The sequence below is a fragment of the Macaca fascicularis genome, chromosome 19 (assembly GCF_037993035.2).
Source record: "Macaca fascicularis isolate 582-1 chromosome 19, T2T-MFA8v1.1".
Classification (NCBI taxonomy): Eukaryota; Metazoa; Chordata; class Mammalia; order Primates; family Cercopithecidae; genus Macaca; species Macaca fascicularis.
The window spans coordinates 59,038,607-59,061,000 of NC_088393.1; the positions used below are offsets into that span (position 1 = coordinate 59,038,607).

A 22,394-nucleotide genomic window follows, 5' to 3' on the forward strand; every position below is an offset into this window, starting at 1 on the left:
GCAGAAGAGAATAGACTGCGGCTCTACCTGGTATGAGGCAGCACGGATGCACACATACAGGCCGCTCAGAGCTCCTGAAAAGTGAGAGAAACAGACATACGTGGGAGCCTCGGCGGGGGTTGCCGCAGGAAGCAGACGCATCCGTAAGAAAAAGACGGACGAGGGACGCCTCATCAGGGGCAGCTTTGCAGTGTGAATTAGGAAGAAGGTAGGGAAACAGCCCCCACCATTTATTAAAGCATTCATTCGTGTAGACCTGCACTGAGCATGCGCTTTATTCTTAGATGTGCTGTTATGTGGCGATGGAGGATGTTGGAGACAGGGCCCAGGAGAGGTCCCTCCTCCCCATCCTCTCTCTCTCTCTTTCAGGCTCCAGCCAGGGAGCGGGGACTCTGCTGGGGCCAAGGATCAGATGACAGAATCGTAGAAGGAAAGAGCTAGAGGGAAGCATGAGCTTGCTCCTTCTTCTGGAGCTGGGAAATCCATCTGCTCTTGGTTCTCGGGCCTTCATTAAATTCATTAAAGAAACACAGTAAGACTCACATATTCATATTTGATCTTCTGGTCCATGAACATAGTATGACTTTATTGTTAAAACTAAATGTGACTGGGCACAGTGCCTCACGCCCATAGTCAAAGCACTTTGGAGGCCAAGGTGGGAGGATTGTTTGAACCCAGCAGTTCAAGACCAGCCTGGGGAACATAGCAAGACCCCATCTCTCCTAAAAATAAAAACAAAAAATTACTCCAGCCTGGTAGTATGAGCCTGTGGTCCCAGCTACTAGGGAGGATGAGCTGGGAGAGTCACTTGAGCCTGGGAGGTCAAGGCTGCAGTGAGCTGTGATCATGCCAGTGCACTCCAGCCTGGGCAACAGAGCAAGACCCTGTCTTAAAAAAAAAAAAAAAAAGCACTAAATGTACTGAATTTTCCATTATGTGCCACATGCTAAATAACTTACAACAGATATTATTTACTGGAGACTTAATTTGTTGTATATCAAATGAGGATTCTACCTCTCTATTAGTAAGGACGAATTAAGAGTTATCTAGATACTATTGTGTGTAGAGATTTGACAAAGGTAAGGTGGCAAGTACTAATATGTCCCAGGGATCAAGGGTTGCTGGATGCATACTACACAGAGTGATATGGACAACCACGTAGCTGGACCTAAAGTTTAATTTTCTCTGTACATTCCACTCATGTTGTCTGGAAATATTATGTCTTTGGGCCATATTTAACTGTGAGAAGCAGATTTTTACATGAAAATGTTGATCCATATCATGAGCCTCTAAAAAAACTTGCTTCTGCCCATACTGAACCAAATAACAGCATGAACAGAAAAAAGTTTTTTTCTGCACTGGTTCATAGAACGAACATGTGTTCTCCCTTTTGTTTTACAGGAAGATGCTGCATAGTTCTTATTTTGGAGATGTCATCGACACTGTGCAAAGCAGTGTACTAGCTGCCAGGGGAAAATTCTATAGTCAAATTTCTTTCAAATTTTCCAATATGCTCCCATGACACATGGCAAATTCCCAATTTTTCACAGCTCTAAATCCAGACAGTATATGTGTGTGTGTGGTGAGGACATGAGGCTATGGATGGGGAACATCTCAAGGGCAGGAATCAGGTCAGTGGTATCTCTTCTCAAGCCCCACCTACACACAAAGGCTCAATGTAAGAATTAAAGAAAGAAGAAAGAAACATGTATGGTGGCTCGCCAGTCAAGACAGGTTTTAGAGAAAACAAACCTGAGAGGAGTTTCTGGCTGAGTTAGGTAGAGGCACACTCTCTTACAGACTAAGAGTTTTTAAGGATTTAGGGTGGGAGGGTTTATCAGAGGCTTGGACTGCTTCTGTGTGTCTTTGTTGTGCTTATCTGGGAGGGAGAGTTGTGTATCTGTTCCCATACATCTTTTTGCAGCTGCAGGCATACCCACTGAGTCTGCATTTAGCTTTCCAACTTAGTGCACCTGAAGGCAAAGGAATGTGCTTATTAAGGCCCACTGTTTTACTAGGGCCCATTGGATGAGAGTGAAGTTTGGCAATAACTCAAGAGACTTTCCCCCCAACCTCCCTCTGTGCCTGAGCTGTCTTATCCGTGTTTCACCGGTCTGCTCTTTCTGGCTGCTGGTAGTTAGCAGAGAAGTGATTTCCTTGAAATGCATGAGGCTAGAAAGGGAGTTGGAACTTAAAGTGGCGGTGTTTGTCTGAGATGACAGTGGTCCTGCTCTGTCACTCACTATGTCTTTAGTGAATGAATGAAGAAATGAATGGCTGCCACCTTCACTTTACCTAGGACTCTTCTTTGTTTCTCTGCCCCAGACACTCACACAGACCCTATAGAATCCTATATCCTGCTGGACAAATCACCCCATGGATCTAGGCGAGCCTGTGACTCGGGCCAGGCCAGCAGTGACCAGCCCCCATGCAAACAGTTGTTCACAGAAAAGTACCTCAGAGTGGAAGGATTTTAGACATGGGGTTTGCATGTCTCAGATGGCCCCGGAGGTACTGGTCCAGGCTCCGGTGCTCCTGGGAGGCAAGACTCAGATTCTGCTCCATCTCCTCCCCTCTCTGGGCGGATCTCTGGCATCTCTGGCCCATGAGGTTCAATCTGTGTGGAAGGGACAAGCTCTGAGCACGTGTGGGTCTGAGGTTCCTCTTCCATGCAGGGCTGAGGTCTCCTGCTCCTCCCCAGCTTCCTATCCGGCCCCCTAGCCCTTCTCCTCCACTCCTTTCCTGTTCTCTGCTCACACAGGGAGCCCAGGAAACCTCAGCCTCAGACATGCCGCTGCTGCTGCTGCCCCTGCTGTGGGCAGGTGAGTGACTGCTGGGAGGGGGGTTGTCGGGCTGGGCCAAGCTGACCCTCATTTCCCCACAGGGGCCCTGGCTATGGATCCAAGAGTCAGGCTGGAAGTGCAGGAGTCAGTGACAGTACAGGAGGGTTTGTGCGTCCTTGTGCCCTGCACTTTCTTCCATCCCGTACCCTACCACACCAGGAATTCCCCAGTTCATGGTTACTGGTTCCGGGAAGGAGCCATTGTATCCTTGGACTCTCCAGTGGCCACAAACAAGCTAGATCAAGAAGTACAGGAGGAGACCCAGGGCCGATTCCGCCTCCTTGGGGATCCCAGTAGGAACAACTGCTCCCTGAGCATCGTAGATGCCAGGAGGAGGGATAACGGTTCATACTTCTTTCGGATGGAGAAAGGAAGTACCAAATACAGTTACAAATCTACCCAGCTCTCTGTGCATGTGACAGGTGAGGCACAGGCTCCAGAAGTGGTCACAAGGGAAGGTCATGGGTACTACAGGGCAGGGCTGGGATGGGACCCTGGTACTGGGAGGGGTTTAGGGGTAAAGCCTGTCATGCTTAGCAGGGGAGCTTGACCAGAGGTTGATCTTCTCTCAGGCCCTCACCTGGACGCTCCCTCTTGATTCTGCATCCCCCCCCCCCTGCTTCTTCTCACTAGACTTGACCCACAGGCCCCAAATCCTCATCCCTGGAGCCCTAGACCCTGACCACTCCAAAAACCTGACCTGCTCTGTGCCCTGGGCCTGTGAGCAGGGAACACCTCCAATCTTCTCCTGGATGTCAGCTGCCCCCACCTCCCTGGGCCTCAGGACCACTCACTCCTCGGTGCTCATAATCACCCCACGGCCCCAGGACCACGGCACCAACCTCACCTGTCAGGTGAAGTTCCCTGGAGCTGGCGTGACCACGGAGAGAACCATCCAGCTCAATGTCTCCTGTGAGTGCTGGGCCAGGATGCTCGGGTCCCTGAGTGCGTAGGGGAGACAGGATGGGCTGGTGCTGGGGACATTTCGTGTCCTGGGGACCTGGCTGAGTTCAGCAGTTAGAAGGACATGAGCCCTGTCCCTTCTGCGTTTCTGTGGCTTTGGCAGGAGTGAGGGGAAATGCCTACCCTTATTGCATCTCTACTCCCAACTGAAGGAAATCCTCTCTTCCTCTCTTAGATGCTTCACAGAACCCAAGAACTGATATCTTTCTAGGAGACGGCTCAGGTAGGAAGGCGCCTCCCTGCCTGAGGCTGTTACTGGGTTGAGTCTGTGTCACGTTTGGTCAGATCTGGACTTTCAGAGTCAAATGTTCAGAGGCAAGGCCTGCAGTTAGACACAGGTAGACATCGGACACCTTGGATAAGGATATTTGGGGATGACTAGCAACTTCCTCCTTGCCCATCCAAATAATGCTCTTTGTCTCCCTCCTGTCACTGAATGTCTTGGGGTATTTTATTTTTTTATTTTATTTTTATTTTTTTTGAGACGGAGTCTCGCTCTGTCGCCCAGGCTGGAGTGCAGTGGCTGGATCTCGGCTCACTGCAAGCTCCGCCTCCCGGGTTCACGCCATTCTCCTGCCTCAGCCTCCTGAGTAGCTGGGACTACAGGCGCCCGCCACCTCGCCCTGCTAGTTTTTTTGTATTTTTAGTAGAGACGGCGTTTCACCGTGTTAGCCAGGATGGTCTCGATCTCCTGACCTCGTGATCCGCCCGTCTCGGCCTCCCAAAGTGCTGGGATTACAGGCTTGAGCCACCGCGCCCGGCCGGTATTTTATTTTTAATTGATACATAATAATAGTACATATTTATGGATGGCATAGTGATGTTTCAATACCAATAACATATAGTAATCAGATCAGGGTAATAGCATATCCGTCATTTTGAACATTTATCATTTCACTGTGTTGGAAACATTCAATATCCCCTCTCTAGCTATTTGAAACTATCTATTATTTTTAACCACAGTCATCCCACAGTGGTATAGAATACCAGAACGTACTCTTCCTTTCCAAGTGTGATCTTGTATCTTTTAACAAATCTCTCTCCTTATCATTGTTCCCCTAACCTTCCCAGCCCTTATTATTCTCTGTTCTACTTTTTACTTCCATGAAATCAACTTTTTTTAGCTTCCACTTATGAGTAAGAACATGTGGTATTTAACTTTGTGTTCCTGGCTTATTTCATTTAACATAATGTCTTCTAGTTCAATCTACGTTATAGTGAATAACAAGATTTCATTATTTTTTATGGCTGAATGATAATCCATTGTGTATATATGCCACATTTCCTTTATTTATTCATCTGTTGTTGGACACTTAGGTTTATTTCATATCTTCCTATTGTGGTTAGTGCTGCAATAAACACAGAGGTGCAGATGTTTCTTCAATATACTGATTTCCTTTCCATTATATAAATGCCCAGTAGTGGGATTGCTGGATCATATGGTAGTTCTATTTGTATATTTTTGAGGAAAAAAAACTACATATACTAGTAGTGGTTATACTAGTTTACATTCTGGTCAAAAGCATTTAAGAATTCCCTCTTCTCTACATCCTCACCATCATTTGTTAATTTTCATCTTTTTTTTATCATAGTCCTCCCAACTGGGGTGACGTTACTTCATTGTGGTTTTGATTTGCATTTCCCTGGTGATTGGTGATGCTGAGCATTTTTCATATATTTGTTGGCCATCTGTATATCTTCTCTAGAGAAATGTCTACTCAGATAATTTGCCCATTTTTAAATCAGATTGGGTGTCTTTGCCATTGAGATGCATGAGTTCCTTGTATATTCTGTATATGAATCATTTGTCAGATGAATAGCTGACAAATATTTTCTCCTATTCTGTAGGTTGCCTTTTCACTCTGTTGATTGTTTCCTTTGCTGCATAGAAGCTTTTTAGCTTGACATTATCTTGTTTATTTGCTTTTGCTTTTGTTACTTGTGCTAGCGAGGTCTTACTCATAGAATATTTTTCCAGACCAATGTCCTACAGCATTTCCCCTATGTTTTCTTCTAGTATGTTTATATTTTTGTGTCTTACATTAAGGTCTTCAATCCATTTTGAATTGATTTTTGCATAGGATGAGAGGTGTGAGTCTAGTTTCATTCTTCTGCATATGGCACCAGTTTTTCCAGCATCATTTATTGAAGAGACTGAGTGGGACCATAAGACTCTTCCTCCAGCTGGAAGTACAGGCAGCAGGGGTTGGTTTCTCTGCTGTTCAGGACCAGAGTTCCAGCCAATCCTGGGCCCAGGCTCCATGCAGCTCTAATTGTGGTATTCAGCCATTACTGCAGGCTTAGTGGAACGAAGATGGAGTTACAGTGATGAAGAGGTGTGTGGCCACTGGCCCCCAGAGGAGGGTGCACTCCAGAGACGGCTGTGGTCTCGAGATGGTACTGTGTCGCAACAGCTTGCCCACAGGGGCTGGTTAGGGAGTTGGGAGTGCACACCATGTGCTCCTAATCCAGAACCATGCAGCTGCATGAATTCCTGGCAGCTCTTCCAACTGTGCTCAGAGCTTGTGAGGACTGCAGGATTAACCTGTAGTAAGGAATGTAGGTATCTGCAGTGGGCACTGGGGGTTGGTTGTATTCTTCTGCTTCTCATTTCCCTACAAGGGGAAATCCTTCCTGTCTCTGGGACAAACCAATCTGGGCTGGGGAGAGGGAGCTGCAAAGTCTGGGTGCCTCCATGCTGCCCTCCTGGGCTTCCAATTACCACAGGTAACTCTCCACTCCCCTGCTGCACTACAGTACTCTGCCTTCGACACTCCACTCAAATCTCTGCTGTTTATTCATTGCCTTGGCCCTTTCCTGCCCGGGGGGATGGGGGAGGATGAGTTCCAGGCACCTCTGGTCAGCCATTTTGCTCCAATGGGAGCATTTTTTTAATAGGTTTTATTTTTCAGAGTAGTGTTCGTTTCACAGCAAAATTGAGTGGAATCTTCTAGTCGCTGAACATCTTGGGAGCATTTATAAATGAACTTTATTTTTCATGAAAAAATTGAGCAGAAGGTACAAAGACTTCCCATATGCCCTCTACCCTTACACATAGTTTCCCTGGCCATCAGCATCCCCCATCAAAATGGTACATTTGTTACAATCAATAAACCTACATTGACATATCATTGTCACCTGAAGCCCATAGTTTACATTAAAGTTCACTGTTGGTGTTGTACATTTTACAGGTTTCTAAAAAATGTATGATGACATGAATCCAACATGAGAGTATCATATAGAATAGTCACACTTCCCCAAAAATCTCTTTAGGGCATTTTTTTTTTTCTATTGTCCATACCTCAACCCTTACCCCTGACCTCTGTCCAAAGTGCTCACTCCACTGCCTTATTCCAATTAATAATGGCCTGGTCCCTCAGAGGACAGTGAACCCAGTGAGGGCAGGAATAGTTCCCTCAGTAGTTGTCATCAAACTGTTGACAGATGATGCTCAGAGAAACGCCCCTGACTCTGAGTGTTGGGATCTAGAAGGTACAGCCAGGCAGGTCCAGGAGAACTATCTGGGTCTAAGAAGGTCTGAGAACCACCTCCCTGCCCCACCCTGATTCCAGGCACTTTTGATGGCCAAAAGGAGCACCTTTGACCCTGAGTGATGGGGCCAGTGGGAAGAAAGAAGAGACAAGGCCTATCAGCATTCCAGTGCTTACTCTGTCTCTCTCTCTCTTTCTCTCTCTCTCTCTCTGTCATCCAAGAGGCTCAGAGCTTCACAGTCCTTCAGTGGCCATTTCTGAGGTTCATTTCAGAGAGACCGAGGGTGGAGAGGAACCTGGGTCCTAGGAGAGATGGTGTTTTGTGCACCGGAGAGAGAGGGTGGGACAAGAGGTGTCAGGTGTACTGTGTACTTCGTCTCACGGTCATGGTCAATATTCATGTCTATGATGGATGGGAGGATCTAGGAGCCAAACCCCATTTTGGAGGTGAAGTCATCCCTCTCTACATGCTGGAGAGGAGGATACACATACCTGTTTATCCAGATTAGAGTTCACCCCATGTCTTTTTTGTCTGCAGGGAAACAAGGAGTGGTTCAGGGAGCCATCGGGGGAGCTGGTGTCACAGTCCTGCTCGCTCTTTGTCTCTGCCTCATCTTCTTCACGTGAGCATTTTCTCTGGGTCAGGCGTGGACCAGAGGTGGAGAGGATGGACCTCGTGTAGAAGGGTCCTGGAGGGGCTGTGAGGGCTGGAGAAAGGGCAGGGGGTGTGGTAATCTACAGAATCCAGCCTGTAGCCACTGGGCTAGGCATGGGTCTATGCTAGGGCCCTGGTCTCAGATGTCCAAGGAGTGGGAGGTAGAGGAAGACCTTGTTACTAAGTTTTGTTTGAAGGCTCCTGGATTAATTCCACCCCTTACCTGCCAAAGTCCCTCATTCCAGGCTCATAACAATGGCCCCACAGCCTGAGAAAACCAGGCTCAAAGACCCTGGTGTCTCCCATCAGAGTGAAGACTCACAGGAGGAAAGCAGCCAGGACAGCAGTGGGCAGGATCGACACCCACCCCGCCACAGGGCCAACATCCTCGGTGAGTGATGGGGCATGCTGGCATCCAGGATGCCCTGCAGACACCTCCTCCCAACATGGCCCACAGTCATGCCCCATTCAGCATTTCCAGAACTGAGCTTATTGTCTTTCCTCCTGTTTAACAGTGTAGGTTTTTTTGTTTTGTTTTGTTTTTGTTCTTTTGAGACAGAGTCCCGCTCTGTCACCCAGGCTGAAGTGCAGTAGCACAACCTCGGCTCACTGCAAGCTCCGCCTACCAGGTTCAAGCCACTATCCTGCCTCAGCCTCCCGAGTAGCTGGGACTACAGGCACCCACCACCATGCCCAGCTAATTTTTTGTATTTTTAGTAGAGACAGGGTTTCATCGTGTTAGCCAGGATGGTCTCGATCTCCTGACCTCGTGATCCGCCCACCTCGGCCTCCCAAAGTGCTGGGATTACAGGCATGAGCCACCATGCCTGGCCCCAACAGTGTAGGTTTTAATGTTATTCAGGTATGTTGAGGCCAACAGATCAGGAGATTATGGCCATTGAAAAGAGAGTTTCTTGGCCGGGCGCAGTGGCTCATGCCTGTAATCCCAGCACTTTGAGAGGCTGAGTTGGATGGATCATGAGGTCAGGAGATTGAGGCCATCCTGGCTAACATGGTGAAATCCCATCTCTACTAAAAATACAAAATAATTAGCCAGGCATGGTGGTGGGCACCTGTAGTCCCAGCTACTTGGGAGGCTGAGGCAGGAGAATGGTGTGAACCCGGGAGGTAGAGCTTGCAGTGAGCCGAGATCGTGCCCCTGCACTCCAGCGTGGGCAACAGAGCAAGACTCTCTCTCAAAGAAAAAAAAAAAAAAAAGATAGTTTCTTATTCACTGTTCCCAAGAGGAGAGGGTGCACCACACCATGCAAGACCATATAGAAAAGCACCAGGGTCAGTCAGGAAGCAGAGGGAGCAAGGGGAAAATGGGACCAGAGCCTTTACTGTGGCTTTCATCGAAAATAATGGGTAAGACTAGGGTAAGCAAGCTAGGCAGGTTTAGGATTGGCTACTTTGAACAATTTCAGCAGACTCTGGGGTATAGGAGTTGTGTCTAGTTGTCTGGTACGTGGCCCTGGGTTTATTAAGGGGGATTGTGGCCTGGAGTGTAAGAGCTCAATAAAGGATCCAGCTGGTAGTGTGGGCTTTAGATTGACTGGTTTGCACACGAAACGTGCACTTATATGCAAGCCCTTTATTAGCTCTAGAAATCTACTATCCCTGGGAGAGGTAGTCTCTCAAGGCTCAGCAATGCCCCAGATGTCGGAACATCAGGAACACTTGGTTGACGCACCTCTAAATATACTTATCCTGGTTGGTTCTCTGTCTCACTAATGGCACTCTTGTCCCCATTACCCAACCAGAGACATGGCCCCCTCCTGCCCCAGTCCTCCATCTCTTCTTCCTGTGCCAGTATGCTACGATGCATGTCTGAGCTTCCTCTGAACACAGCTTAACACAATCACTCCTTCTGAGCTGAGATCCCCTGTTACTCCTTATTCTGCTGCAGCCTCACCTCCCATTTCTCCTCTCCAGAACATTACCTCCCTAAAAGATCATCGTCCCCTCATTCCCAAGTTTGAAATGCACTGCTTCTCCACACTCCTGAAAGGTTGGCATTCCAACAACTTGGTCTGGCATTTGGAGCAGGAAAACCAGAGTCCCCTTCAGTGCTACGCTCCCCCAACATTAGCCACTCAATCACCTCAAGCAGAGCAAGCTTTTTCATCTCAGAATCATTGCTGAGCTGTTCCTTCCTCCTCATATGCCTAGTAGCTACCTGCCCAACCCCAGTGCATCCTTCAAGCTCTGATTTTTTTTTTTTAATTTATTTAACTCTGACTAAAGTGAACACCACAGTAAAGTTTTTTAACACAGGGTCAATAAGCACTCATTCATTCTGCAAATATCTATATAATCCCATTTGCCAGTTGTTCTAGGCCCTTGTGCCATTCTGTATTTTTATAAACATGTATTTTACAAATATAAAGTATTCCTCCTATCAGGGGCTTAACATCTATTGGGAAAAGGGATGAAAATAATGAACAAATAAGTAGTGCAAATATACATGAAATAGGCATGAAATAAGTGCTATGGCAGAAAATGAAATGGGAGAATGGATTGGACAGTCCTGGGGGCCAAAGAGTGGCCTTTGGGCAAACAGCTGCAGGAAGAAAATGGGTACAGTGTGAGCAGTAGAGAATCATCGAGGAAGCAGCGAGTACCATGGCTCTGAGGCTGGAGCACATCTGACGTTTTAGAGAAACAAAGTAGGACAGTGTGGATAAGGCAGTGTCGGGGGTGGGGTGTGGACTGAACAATGGCAGGTAGGAAATGAAGTTGAAGAGACATAGAAGCTGCAAATATTGCAGGGTCCTAAGTCCATCATAGTTATCGATGCATTTAGAGCAGAAGAGTGACATGAACTGACACTTATTTTGGTGGGAGTGACTCTGGCTGCTCTGCGAGAAACTCTAGTACGTAGCATAGAAGAGAAGATACCAGAATAGAGGATACACGGATAATCAAGCCAAGAGATGACTGACTCAGACTTAGTCCCAAGTAAGAATGATGAATCTGGTGTGGAGAAATTGGGTTCCGGATACGTCTTGAAGGTGGAGTCAACAGTATTTGCAAATGCAGTGATGGAGTGCATGCAAGGCAGGAGCAAAGATAGCTCATGGGCTCTGCTCGGTAAGGGTCTCAGATGTCATAGGTGGCTCCACAGATATCATAGATGTCATGGATGTCCAAGAAGACCCCCTATAGATGTCTATAGATGCCAATGATGATGTTCACGTGACTTACTCAGAATTCAAACTTAAAGAATCAAACTGCCAATGATGAAAATCACCAACCTTGAAAGAGAAGTATATTTTCAAGTGTATGTCAAACATTATTTTGGTTACTGTAAGTTTGAGGTGCCTCTGAGACATCCATGTGGAGATGACAAGTAGCAGGCAAGTGTCTGGAACTCAGAAGAGGGATCCATGTGGGAGACACAGAGGTTGGGGGCTTCCATATCAACATCCAATAATGGATGAATCTACAAAGAAGAGAAGAGGTCCACAGACACAGCCCTGGAACCCTCCAGCATCGAATGTTAGGGAGATGAGGTGTAAATGGTGAGAAAGCTGAGAATGAGTAGGAGCCAATGACCAGGAAATTACAGACTCTAGTGTTGGTGGCCAAAGGAAGATGGGGCTTCACGGAGGAGAGGTTGGTCATTTGTTTCAAACGCTGGTAAGTCAGGTAAGATACAATCTGAGAAATGGCTATTTGAATGTAGCTAAGCGATATGACAGCAAAGCAGATCTGATCTTCTACTGGAGAAAAATCCCTTGACTAGAGAGAGTTCAAGAGAGAATGGGAAGAGAGGAGGCAGAATCTGTGAGTTGAAGGACTCTTTTGAGAAACACTGCACCAAATCTAGAAACAAGCAATGGGCCTGCACCAGAAAATGGTTGTACCCTGTAGACTTGCCAATTCTCCAGCATCTGCTCCTGTGTCTCTCGGGATACCATGTTCCCTGTTTGTATAGAGCTTTGCACCACTTGAACTAACTACATTCCCATAGCTCCACCTACCACACCGTGAGCTCCACAAGGAAAAGGCTGAGTTTTATCAGACCTCCATCATTCTACTCTCTCCTGTTCAGCTGCACACTGTCACAATTTGCAATTACCAGTCTGTTTCTGTCTTCATCCCCTGCAGTACTGGAAATCACAGGGCTCCTGCTCTGCTTTGCTCCCTCCTGAGGATCCAGTTCCCAGCACAGAGGAGGTCCCAGAGACCTGGGACTGAGTTCAGGGTCAACAGATGTGTGACTTTGGAAATTACCTAAGCTCTCTGAGAGCTAGTTTCCTGGTCTGTAAAATGGACAAAATAATAGATGCCAAAGATGATGTCAGTGTAGCTGGCCATAATTTTTCCACATTAGTCTCTGTGAATATTGAAGAGAATTGGGAATCAATCAATACATGCTACATGTGTTAGGTAACGAATAAGTAAAGCCTTAATTAATAAACATTTGATGAAAGAATGAAAGAGTGAATAAATGTTCATTTTACTTCATTGACCCTCCTTGCCTTCTCCCGGTCCTCCTCCTCACTGCCCTGCTCTAACCCCCTTCTTTCCTCTCCATAAGAAACACCAGAAGAAGTCCAAGTTACATGGCGCCACTGAAACCTCAGGCTGTTCAGGTACCACCCTTACTGTGGAGATGGATGAGGAGCTGCACTACGCTTCCCTCAACTTTCATGGGATGAATCCTTCTGAGGACACCTCCACCGAATACTCAGAGGTCAGGACCCAGTGAGGAACCCACAAAAGCATCGGGCTCACGTAGAAGATTCACATCCTCTACAGGTCGGGGACCAAAGGCGGATTCTTGGAGATTTAACACCCCACAGGCAATGGGTTTATAGACATTATGTGAGTTTCCTGCTATATTGACATCATCTTAGACTTTGTAAGCAGAGAGTCGTGGAATCAAATCTGTGCTCTTTCTTTTGCTAAGTGTATGATGTCACACAAGCTCCTTAACCTTCCATGTCTCCATTTACTTCTCTGTGAAATAGGTACAAGAAGTCCTATCTCACAGGGATGCTGTGAGCATTAAATAAAGGTACACGTGGAAAACGCCAGTCCTTGTGTAGTGAGAGTTTGGTGCATACTGGTTCCTTCCCCATTGAACAGAAGTCATTAGTGATATTTGATCCCTGGAACTATATCAGCAACATGTCTATCTCACTTGCTGCTCAAATCCCCACCATCTATTTCTTCACTGACTTGCCCTCCAACATCATCTCTCTCTACTCCTGAATCTTCCCTTTCCATCCCACCTGTCCCCTACTAAGATTTCTGCTTTCTTTATGTCCTGCTACAGGGAAAATCACATATTAGCATTTGGGGAATTTTCTAAAACTCAGAGCTGACCATAGTCAAAATAGTTCCCTAGATCCCCAACCCACAAGAATAATTTGAAGCTTCTCAATGTGACATTCTAAGTCAGAGATGGTCAACCAGTACTAGCAAAGGGCCAGATAGTAAACATGTTCAGTTTTGCAAGCAATATGGTCTCAATTGCAACTATTTAATTCTGCCATTGTAGCACCAAAGCAGACACAGACAATCTGAAAATGAATGATATGGCCATGTTCCAACAAAATGCTATTTATCAAAACAGGCAGCCCACGGGCTGTGGTGTGCTGACCTCTATTCTATGTTGTTCTGAATCCCGCTCAGTCTACTCTTCCATTGCCACACCCTACACTCTATGGACGCCATTCTGATGCACTCCTCCCTGTCTGTTTGAATCCACATGCCCTCTCCAAGAAGGGCTGTCACCATGTCATCATCAGGCTACCATATTTTTATCCTTCCAAATGACCTCAGAGGTAGATGTCCAAATTGAGACGGCAGAAAGAAGAAGCTCACAATCATCCTCCTAAAAAGCCCAGTTAAAATGATAAAAATCAGTTTAAGAAAACCAGCCCCAAATTCATCAGCAACACCCAAACCATGACGGGGGGTGAAAGCATTATGCCATAAGCTCATAATGCCCTTTAGATAAACAAATGGAAGATTCTAGTGTTGCTTAAAAAAAAAATGCATGCCTGGGTCAGGCACAGTGGCTAACGCCTGCAATCTCAACACTTTGGGAGACCAAGCCCCGACCCCACCAGGCTGTGCCTGCCTCTGCCTCCCCTGCCCATGGGAGTGGCGGGTGCCCCTCCAGGGTCCACCTCACCCAGCCCAGACCCCCAGGCGGCTCCGCCCCATAGATGGGAGGCAACTGCCCAGGGTGTAGGGGCAGTGAGGGCACTGCTGGCTGAGGGACCTGACCCATCCTGGGGAGGGAGGGTGAGTGTGTTGGGGAGGGGACAGCCCTGCAGATGTCAGAGGTGGGGCTGGAGCAGCACAGGTTTCCTCTGGTTACAAACCCCTCCGAGGTGCATACCCAACAGAAATACATACAAATGTTCTTCAAATATACACAAGAATGTTCATAGCAGTACTAATTGTAACGGCTGAAAATAATACCTACCCAATACCAATCAACAGTAACACAGATAAATAAATTAAGGATTGTTTCTGCAATGGAAGAAGCAAATAATGACTGCATACAACACGTATGAATCTTAGAAATATAATGTTGAGTGAAGGAACCCAGATACAAAAAGTACATACTATGTGATGTACTTGATATAACGTTTAGAAACACTCATAACTAATCTTTGGTGTTCAAAGTCTAGATACTGGTGACCAGAGGGGCGGAGGTCAGGGGCTCGTTGTTAGTAACGACTAGAAGGGGACATTAGGGAGTTCTGGGAGATTCTGGTAAGAATCTGTTCTTTGGGGGGTTTTTGTTTGTTTGTTTTTGAGACAGAATCTCTCTGTCACCCAGCCTGGAGTGCAGTGGTGCCATCATGACTCACTGCAGCCTTGACCTCCCTGGTTCAAGCCATCCTTCCACGGCAGCCTCCAGAGTAGCTGGGACTACAGGTGTGCACCATCACGCCTAACTAATTTTTTCAATTTTGTGTAGAGACATGGTTCTCCATGTTGGCCAGGCTGGTTTTGAACTCCTGGGCTCAAGCAATTCTCCTGCCTCAGCCTCCCAGAGTGCTGGAACTATAGGTGTGAGCCACTGCACCCAGCCCAGGATCTTTTTTTTTTTTTTTGATCTGGCTACTAATTGCCCAGATGTCATCACTCCGTGAAAATTTTTTTAGTAAAACACTTGTGATGTGTTCCCTTTTCTACATGAATGTTACTCTTCAATCAAATTTACATTTATATTTTTATAAGATTATCCTTATTAGTATCTAGTTCTGATCTCCAAACCGTCAGCTTCCCCAGGTCAGGAACTGTACTATGTCCAGCCCTGTATTTTTAGAGCCCAGCCTTGGAACACAGCACATGAAGTGTACTCCAGTAAATCTTTGACATGACCTGAACTCCATCCAGGTGGGAACCACAAGGTTGGACTCTGATGAGGCCTCAAAAGTTACATTTCCAGCCCAGGCCTCTCTCCTAAGCTCTAATCTCCTATATTCTCCTGCACATCTCTCCCTGAATGACCTACAGGCTCCATGCTTTCAATGCACCCCAAACTGGACTCATCTTTCCTTAAGCGTGGTTGTCTTCCAGGTTCCCCATCCAGAGGGGTGAGGACTCCCATCTACAGTCATGGCACTTGGTACTCAATGCCTGGGTGTCTTAGTTTGTTTGGGTTACTGTAGCCAACTACCATAAACTGGGTGGCTTATAAACAATAGAAATTTATTTCTCACAGTTCTAGAGGCTAGAAAGTCCAAGATCAAGGGGCCAGCAGATTCCATGTCTGATGAGGGCTCATTTTCTGATTCACAGACAATGCCTTCTCGCTGTGTTCTCACATGGCGGAAAGGCAGGGAAGGGAGCTCTCTGAGGTCACTTTTATAAGGGCACTAATCTCATTCATGGGGGCTCCACCCTCATGACCTAATCACCTACCAAAGGTCCCACCTTCAAATACCATCACACTGGCGATTAGGCTTCAACATATGAATATGGGGGGACATAAGCATTCAGTCTATCTCATTGAGCAAGGACAGCATCACACCCCTGTGCCTGGTTCTAACCTGTCTAAAGACACAGTTTCTGGCCTACACTCATGGTTTCTTGTAAAACAGGCCTCCTGCCCTTCTCCAATCTCTCAGATCCCAATTTAGGTTCCTCTCTGCCTGTTCCTCTAAAAGATCACTGTTTGAACCACTTCCTGAAATCTGATGAGTTTATACCTTGTCCTCCTCCTCCCTTTTCCCGGCTCCTTCTCCTCTGGGGACTGTGAGCTCCACTGGCCACAGTATGAAATACCTCAAGGCCCAAATACAAGGTCTTCTCCAGTATGAAACATCCTTCAACTTTGCACTACCCTGGGACAAATCTGAAACTCCCTCCTCCGGGATCCCACAGGTTCCCATCCATCTCTCGACCACAGCTATATCCCAGGATCTAGAATCTGTTAAAACTGTCTTAACGAAGGCAGCAATTAAAATTTTCACTTCCTTCACAGTGGCCAAAAATTAGAAGCAACCCAAATGTCCATCAACTAATGAAGGAATAAACAAAATCTGGTATATTCCTGCAATGCAATATCATTCAGTCATTAAAAAAAGGACCGAAGTACGGATACATGCTACAACGTGTATGAACTTCAAAAACATCACCCAAGTGAAAGAAGTCAGACATTAAAGATCACGTATCATATGATTCCATTGATATGAAATGTCTAGAATAGGAAGTATATTTCTGGAGGCAGAAAGTAGATTGGTGGTTGCCAGGGGCTTCGAGGAGGGCAGTGACTGCTTAGTGAGTACACGCTTTCCTTTTGGAGCAATGAAAATGTTTAGAACCAAATAGAGGTTGTGGTTACACAACATTGTGCGTGTACTAAATGCCACTGAGTTGTTCATTTTAATATGGTTCATTGTATGTAATACAAATTTTACTTCAATAAAACATAATAATAATAATTTAAGCTTTCAAGGCAGACCTCCAGGATCTGAACACCTGTCTCACCACTGAACCTCCTGCTACTTCCATTTGCTTATCTGTTCAATGGGGATAATAGCACCACTTAGTTCATTGGTTCATCCTGAGAATTCAATGAATCAATGCTTGACAGAGTGGCTGATGCATGCCAAGTCCCCAGCTCTTGGGGGCTGGTCAAAGTGAACTCAGCCCCCGGCCAAATTCTTCAAGGTAATGATTTGGTTCACTAAATGACCTACAGGTTTCCAGCTATATCCTTGTGGCACCAGGCTTCCTACTTGCGCCCTGATTACATGGGTGACCCTCTGGTCACGGGGAAAAGTGATGTGCAAGATAGCAAAAAATAAGTATAAAGTCTATTTTTTTTTTTTTTTTTTTTGAGATAGAGTTTTTCACTCTAGTTGCCCAGGCTGGCCTGCAATGGAGTGATCTCAGCTCACTGCAACCTCTGCCTCCCAGATTCAAGCAATTCTCCTGCCTCAGCCTCCCAAGTAGCTGGGATTACAGGCGCCTGCCACCACACTCAGCTAATTTTTTGTATTTTTAGTAGAGACGGGGTTTCACTATGTTGGCCAGGCTGGTCTTGAACTCCTGACCTTGGACGATCCACCCACTCTGGCCTCTCAAAGTGCTAGGACTACAGGCGTGAGCCACCTCGCCCAGCCATATAAAGCCTATTTTAAGTCTCCATGGCCAGAGTTTTGTTTCACTTCTCTCTTTCCCTCTTCACCCATTCCTGTAAGTCACCAAGTTCCTGGCCTGTACTCTTCCCCTTACTCTCAGATCCAGGTCCCATCTTGACCTCTCTTCCCCAGAACATAACAAAAGCCTCTTCCCCAGCCTCTGGGCTCCAGTCTCACCCCACCCAGTCCATCACCAAAACCATCAGCAATGGGAGCTTTCTGATACTCACCTCTAACCCTGTATCTCTCTTTCTAAATATCCTCCCACACCTGCCCCTTTGCCTCAAGATGACGTTCTGACTCTAAGTGAGAGTTATTCAAGACTTTTCTCAGGCCAGGAACAGTGGCTCATGCCTGTAATCCCAGCACTTTGGGAGGCTGAGGCAGGAGGATTGCTTGAGGCCAGGAGTTAACACCAACCTGGACAACACAGAGAGACCCTGTTTCTACAAAAGCAAAGAACAATTAGGTGTGGTGGCATGCGCTTATAGTCCCAGCTACTTGGGAGGCTGAGGTGGGAGGATCCTCTGAGCCCAGGGGTTCAAGGTTATAGTGAGCTAGATCATGCCACTGTACTCCAGCCTAGGTAATAGAGTGAGACCTTGTCAAAAAAAAAAAAAAAAAAAAAGGCTGGGTGCCGTGGCTCACACCTGTAATCCCAGCACTTTGGGAGGCTGACGCAGGCAGATCATAAGGTCAAGAGTTTGAGACCACTCTGGCCAACATGGTGAAACCCTGTCTCTACTAAAAATACAAAAATTAGCCAGGCATGGTGGCTTGCACCTGTCGTCCCAGCTACTTGGGAGGCTGAGGCAGGAGAATCGCTTGAACCTGGGAGGCAGGGGTTGCAGTGAGCTGAGATCACACCACTGCACTCCAGCCTGGGCGACAGAGCAAGACTCTTTCTCAAAAAAAAAAAAAAAAACTTTTTACAATCTCACCGTCAGCCACCATCCCTCACACACCTCAGCCTAGAGATCGCGTGTCCCTCTGTGCCTCTCCATGCTTCATACATGTGGTTCTGTCTCATTGCAATATTGTCCCCTGCCCTCCTCCTTTGCAGCACACACTCATCCTTTGAGAGCTGGTTCAAACATCACCTCCTCAGGTAAGCTGCATTGCCTACCCTCTCCCCTCTCCCAGCCCCTATACTTTCCCACAGCTTGGATTAGAGCAGAGTTTATCAACTGTTATTGGTACGTCAGTTCAGGTTCTAGACTTTGTGGCACAAAAGAATTTGAGAGGGAATCCAAAGTAAGAGTAGGCAAAGAAGTTTCTTGCAAAGCGAAAGTACACCCTGAGAGGCAGAGGGAGGTGGAGACAGCCTCTGGCATCTCAAGGTAATTCCTTTTACGGGAGCTATACATACACATTCATAAAATATTGGCGAGTCAAGCATGAAAAGTAAGCACTCAGCATCTATGCGCTCTAACACGCACTGCATGTGTTATTAGCATATAAAATCTCCATGTAGGGGTGCGTTTTCTACTATTAAAATGAGGAAAAGGTCACTATAAGCTAAACCTTGAGCCTAGCTGCACATGCAGGACCCTGGAGAAGTTCCCAGCTTCCCCATGGCAGGAATTTGCAGCTCTCAGCTTCTTGGGTTTTGGTGTTGATTGGCTGGAGATTGGGGAAACTACATCGTGAATAAGTAGCTTTTGTTCTCTTTCCCAGGCCATATTGAGTAACAGGAACTTGCAACCATCTGGTGGTCTGCTGGTATCCTGTAGGACTGTTTATCTTGCAAAAGACTCACTAGGGTGCAAGTCAAAGGAACCTGCTTGGAAAGGGATCCACGGGGCTTCGCATAAGAAGACAAGTCAGTATGGCCTCCTAACCTTACTTACCCTGCCTCACAACCTCAACGCTATTCATAATCTGGCATTTGGGGCTGAATAATTCTTTGGTGGTGGTGGTTAGGGGAGGGTGTGGCAGGCCACGTCTCCCTAATGGCTGAACAGGCAGGCCTCCATAACAACTGTCTCAGCACTGATTGAGTGGTTAAGTTAAATATTAAAAGCTGACAGAGCCAGTGCCCTCATACAAAGGCTGGAATGTAACAAAAGCCCACGAAGAGTTTTGCCCAGGCCTTTTCTGGGCCTTGAGCATGACAAGATAATGAAGGAATTCTTGACAGGACCTGTTTAGGATTAAACAAGTTTTATTGGAGGTCTGAAGAAACTCCTCAAGCCTCCACAAATGAGTTTATTGGGGGGTCTGAAGGAACTCCCCAAACCTCCATGATTTAGCAGGAGACAAGATAAGGGTAATCACCCCAGCACCTGGACCCATTTATGAGGAAAGACAGAGACCCTCTCATATTGTTTTATACTCAGTACCTGTTTTAAGAAAAAACAATGAAGTAAAACCAAAGACAGGCAGCCCAGTGCCAGGCCCGAAACCAGGCCCAGGTCTGCCTGGCCTAAACCCAGTAGTTAAAAATCAACTCATGACTTAGAAACCGATGTTCCTGACATTGTATGGAAGAACATTGTGAAACTCCCTGCCCTGCCCTGTTCTGTTTCACTCTGACCACCGGTGCATGCAGCCCCTGTCACATACCCCCTGCTTGTTCAAATCAATCATGACCCTTTCATGTAAAATCTTCAGTGTTGTGAGCCCTTAAAAGGGACAGAAATTGTGCACTCGGAGAGCTCGGATTTTAAGGCAGCAGCTTGCGATGCTCCCAGCTGAATAAAGCCCTTCCTTCTACCACTCGGCGTCTGAGAGGTTTTGTCAGCGGCTCGTCCTGCTACATTTAGATTAAGTAAATTTACTGAGGCTCCACAGGAAGATCTTCAGGACTGAGATCTTAGTTATGGATTGGAATAAGTTAATCGCTTACGTCTTTAGATGAATGCACACTTACCTGTAGACAAATAGCTTACAAGGTACAGGAGCTCTGGAAAACTTTGTAATTTTGAGTTGGTCGGGCAATATTTTCCAGGTCTTCTCCCTGTACCCAGTTACAGAAATAAACTCCCTTCTCTCCCAGTTCACCTGTATCTTGTCATTGGGCTAAGAGAACTCTTGTTCCCTGACCCTTGGTTTGGTCTGGGAACAAGAGTGCATTGTGAGATGTTGAGCAGCATCTCTGGGTTGTAGGTTGTACACACAAGATGTCAGTAGCTCCCCTAGCCCAGTTTTGACAACCAAAAAGGACTCCAGACATTTTCAGCTGTCTATCAGGGCACAAAAAAGCACCCAATTGAGAAACACTGAATTACAGCCCTCCTCCTCTGTATTCACGTAGATACTTGAACAAAATGAACTTTCTCTAGTTCTTCTTTTCAAGAAAAGAAACTGCCAATTTCTTCTTCTTCTTCTTCTTCTTTTTTTTGAGATGGAATCTGGCTCCACAGCCCAGGCTGGAATGCACTGGCATGATCTTGGCTCACTGCAATCTCTGCCTTCCGGGTTCAAGCAATTCTCCTGTCTCAGCCTCCCAAGTAGCTGGGACTGCAGGCGCCTGCCACCACGCCCGGCTAATTTTTGTATTTTTAGTAGAGACGGGGTTTCACCTTGTTGATCAGGCTGGTCTCGAACTCCTGACCTCAGGTGATCCACCCGCCTACGCCTCCCAAAGTGTTGGGATTATAGGCGTGAGCCACGGATCACAGCCCCAAATCAGTTTCTAACAAAGAGCAACCTGCAAGCTGGGAGCTTACCTGAGTGAATGAGGGCAGGAACTAAGAACTAGCCATTTTCAAGATGGCCGCTCCCTTCTCTGTCAGACACGTGTGCTGTAAGGAGCAGACAAGATGGCACCAATCAACTGGAAAGGCCATTTGCATAAAAAGATTAGGGTGGGGATACCATCCTTCCTTGTGCGATATGTGAACATTATACCTGATCAAACCAATCTATGAGCCTTATATGAATCAGACGCCACCTCCTCAAACCGGACTATAAAATTCGCAGCATTGGGACGGGCGTGATGGCTCAAGCCTGTAATCCTAGCACTTTGGGAGGCCGAGACGGGCGGATCACGAGGTCAGGAGATCGAGACCATCCTGGCTAACACGGTGAAACCCCGTCTCTACTAAAAAATACAAAAAACTAGCCGGGCGAGGTGGCGGGCGCCTGTAGTCCCAGCTACTCGGGAGGCTGAGGCAGGAGAATGGCATAAACCCTGGAGGCGGAGCTTGCAGTGAGCTGAGATCCGGCCACTGCACTCCAGCCTGGGGACAGAGTGAGACTCCGTCTCAAAAAAAAAAAAAAAAAAAAAAAAAATTCGCAGTGTTCACCACCAGGTAGTCTTTTTCTCCGTTCCAAGACCCCTTCGTCTATAGAGGAAGCAGTTTCTCTTTCTTTTCTCTTCTACCTATTAAACCTCCACTCCTAAAATCCTCGTGCGTTTCCATGTCCTAAATTCCCCTGGCATGTGCCAGCAGAACCCCAGGTTTATACCCCAGGCAACCTAGCTGCTTCAGTGCCCCCAGGAATATCAAAAGGAAGAAGATACAGTCCCTGGCTCATATGAAAAGATAAACTCGGGCATATTAAAATTTTAAAGAGCTTATTGGAGCTGACATTCATGAACCTAGAAGTGCCAGACCACCTAGTGGGCACACAAGGAAAACTTTTATAAGGTGTTCCTGAAATCAAAACGAAGAAAATAGTTTCACCTGGTTGAAGGAGAACAGTAGCCTTAAAGTTTGTAATTAGAGGTCAGCTGGCGGTTTCTGATTGGTAAAGTATCTACTCAGAGGTTAGTAGGCAGTTTCGATTGGTTAAGCCTAAGTTTCATTTTTCTAGGATACGACCATTCACTTCGAGTTAGGTTCCAATTTGCTTACTTGGAAACCAAGGTCTT

General features: G+C 46.6%; 1 protein-coding gene across 4 annotated transcripts; it reads left to right on the forward strand.

The window, feature by feature from the left end:
* Positions 1-12,997, forward strand: CD33 (CD33 molecule). Of its 4 annotated transcripts, XR_012427911.1 has the most exons (11): positions 1-208; positions 370-532; positions 1,402-1,631; positions 2,762-2,822; positions 2,885-3,265; positions 3,477-3,755; positions 3,982-4,029; positions 5,888-6,142; positions 7,836-7,920; positions 8,262-8,343; positions 12,499-12,997. XR_012427911.1 is itself a non-coding variant. In XM_065534790.1 (10 exons), the coding sequence occupies exons 3-10, from the start codon at positions 1,599-1,601 to the stop codon at positions 12,667-12,669; spliced, it is 1,140 nt and encodes a 379-aa protein (XP_065390862.1). In that variant the 5' UTR covers positions 1-208; positions 370-532; positions 1,402-1,598; the 3' UTR covers positions 12,670-12,997. The 4 variants fall into 4 exon arrangements, 3 of the variants coding, with proteins under 3 accessions (XP_065390862.1, XP_065390864.1, XP_065390865.1); XM_065534790.1 differs by lacking the exon at positions 5,888-6,142; XM_065534792.1 differs by lacking the exons at positions 2,885-3,265; positions 5,888-6,142.
* Positions 12,998-22,394: the final 9,397 nt, after the last annotated feature.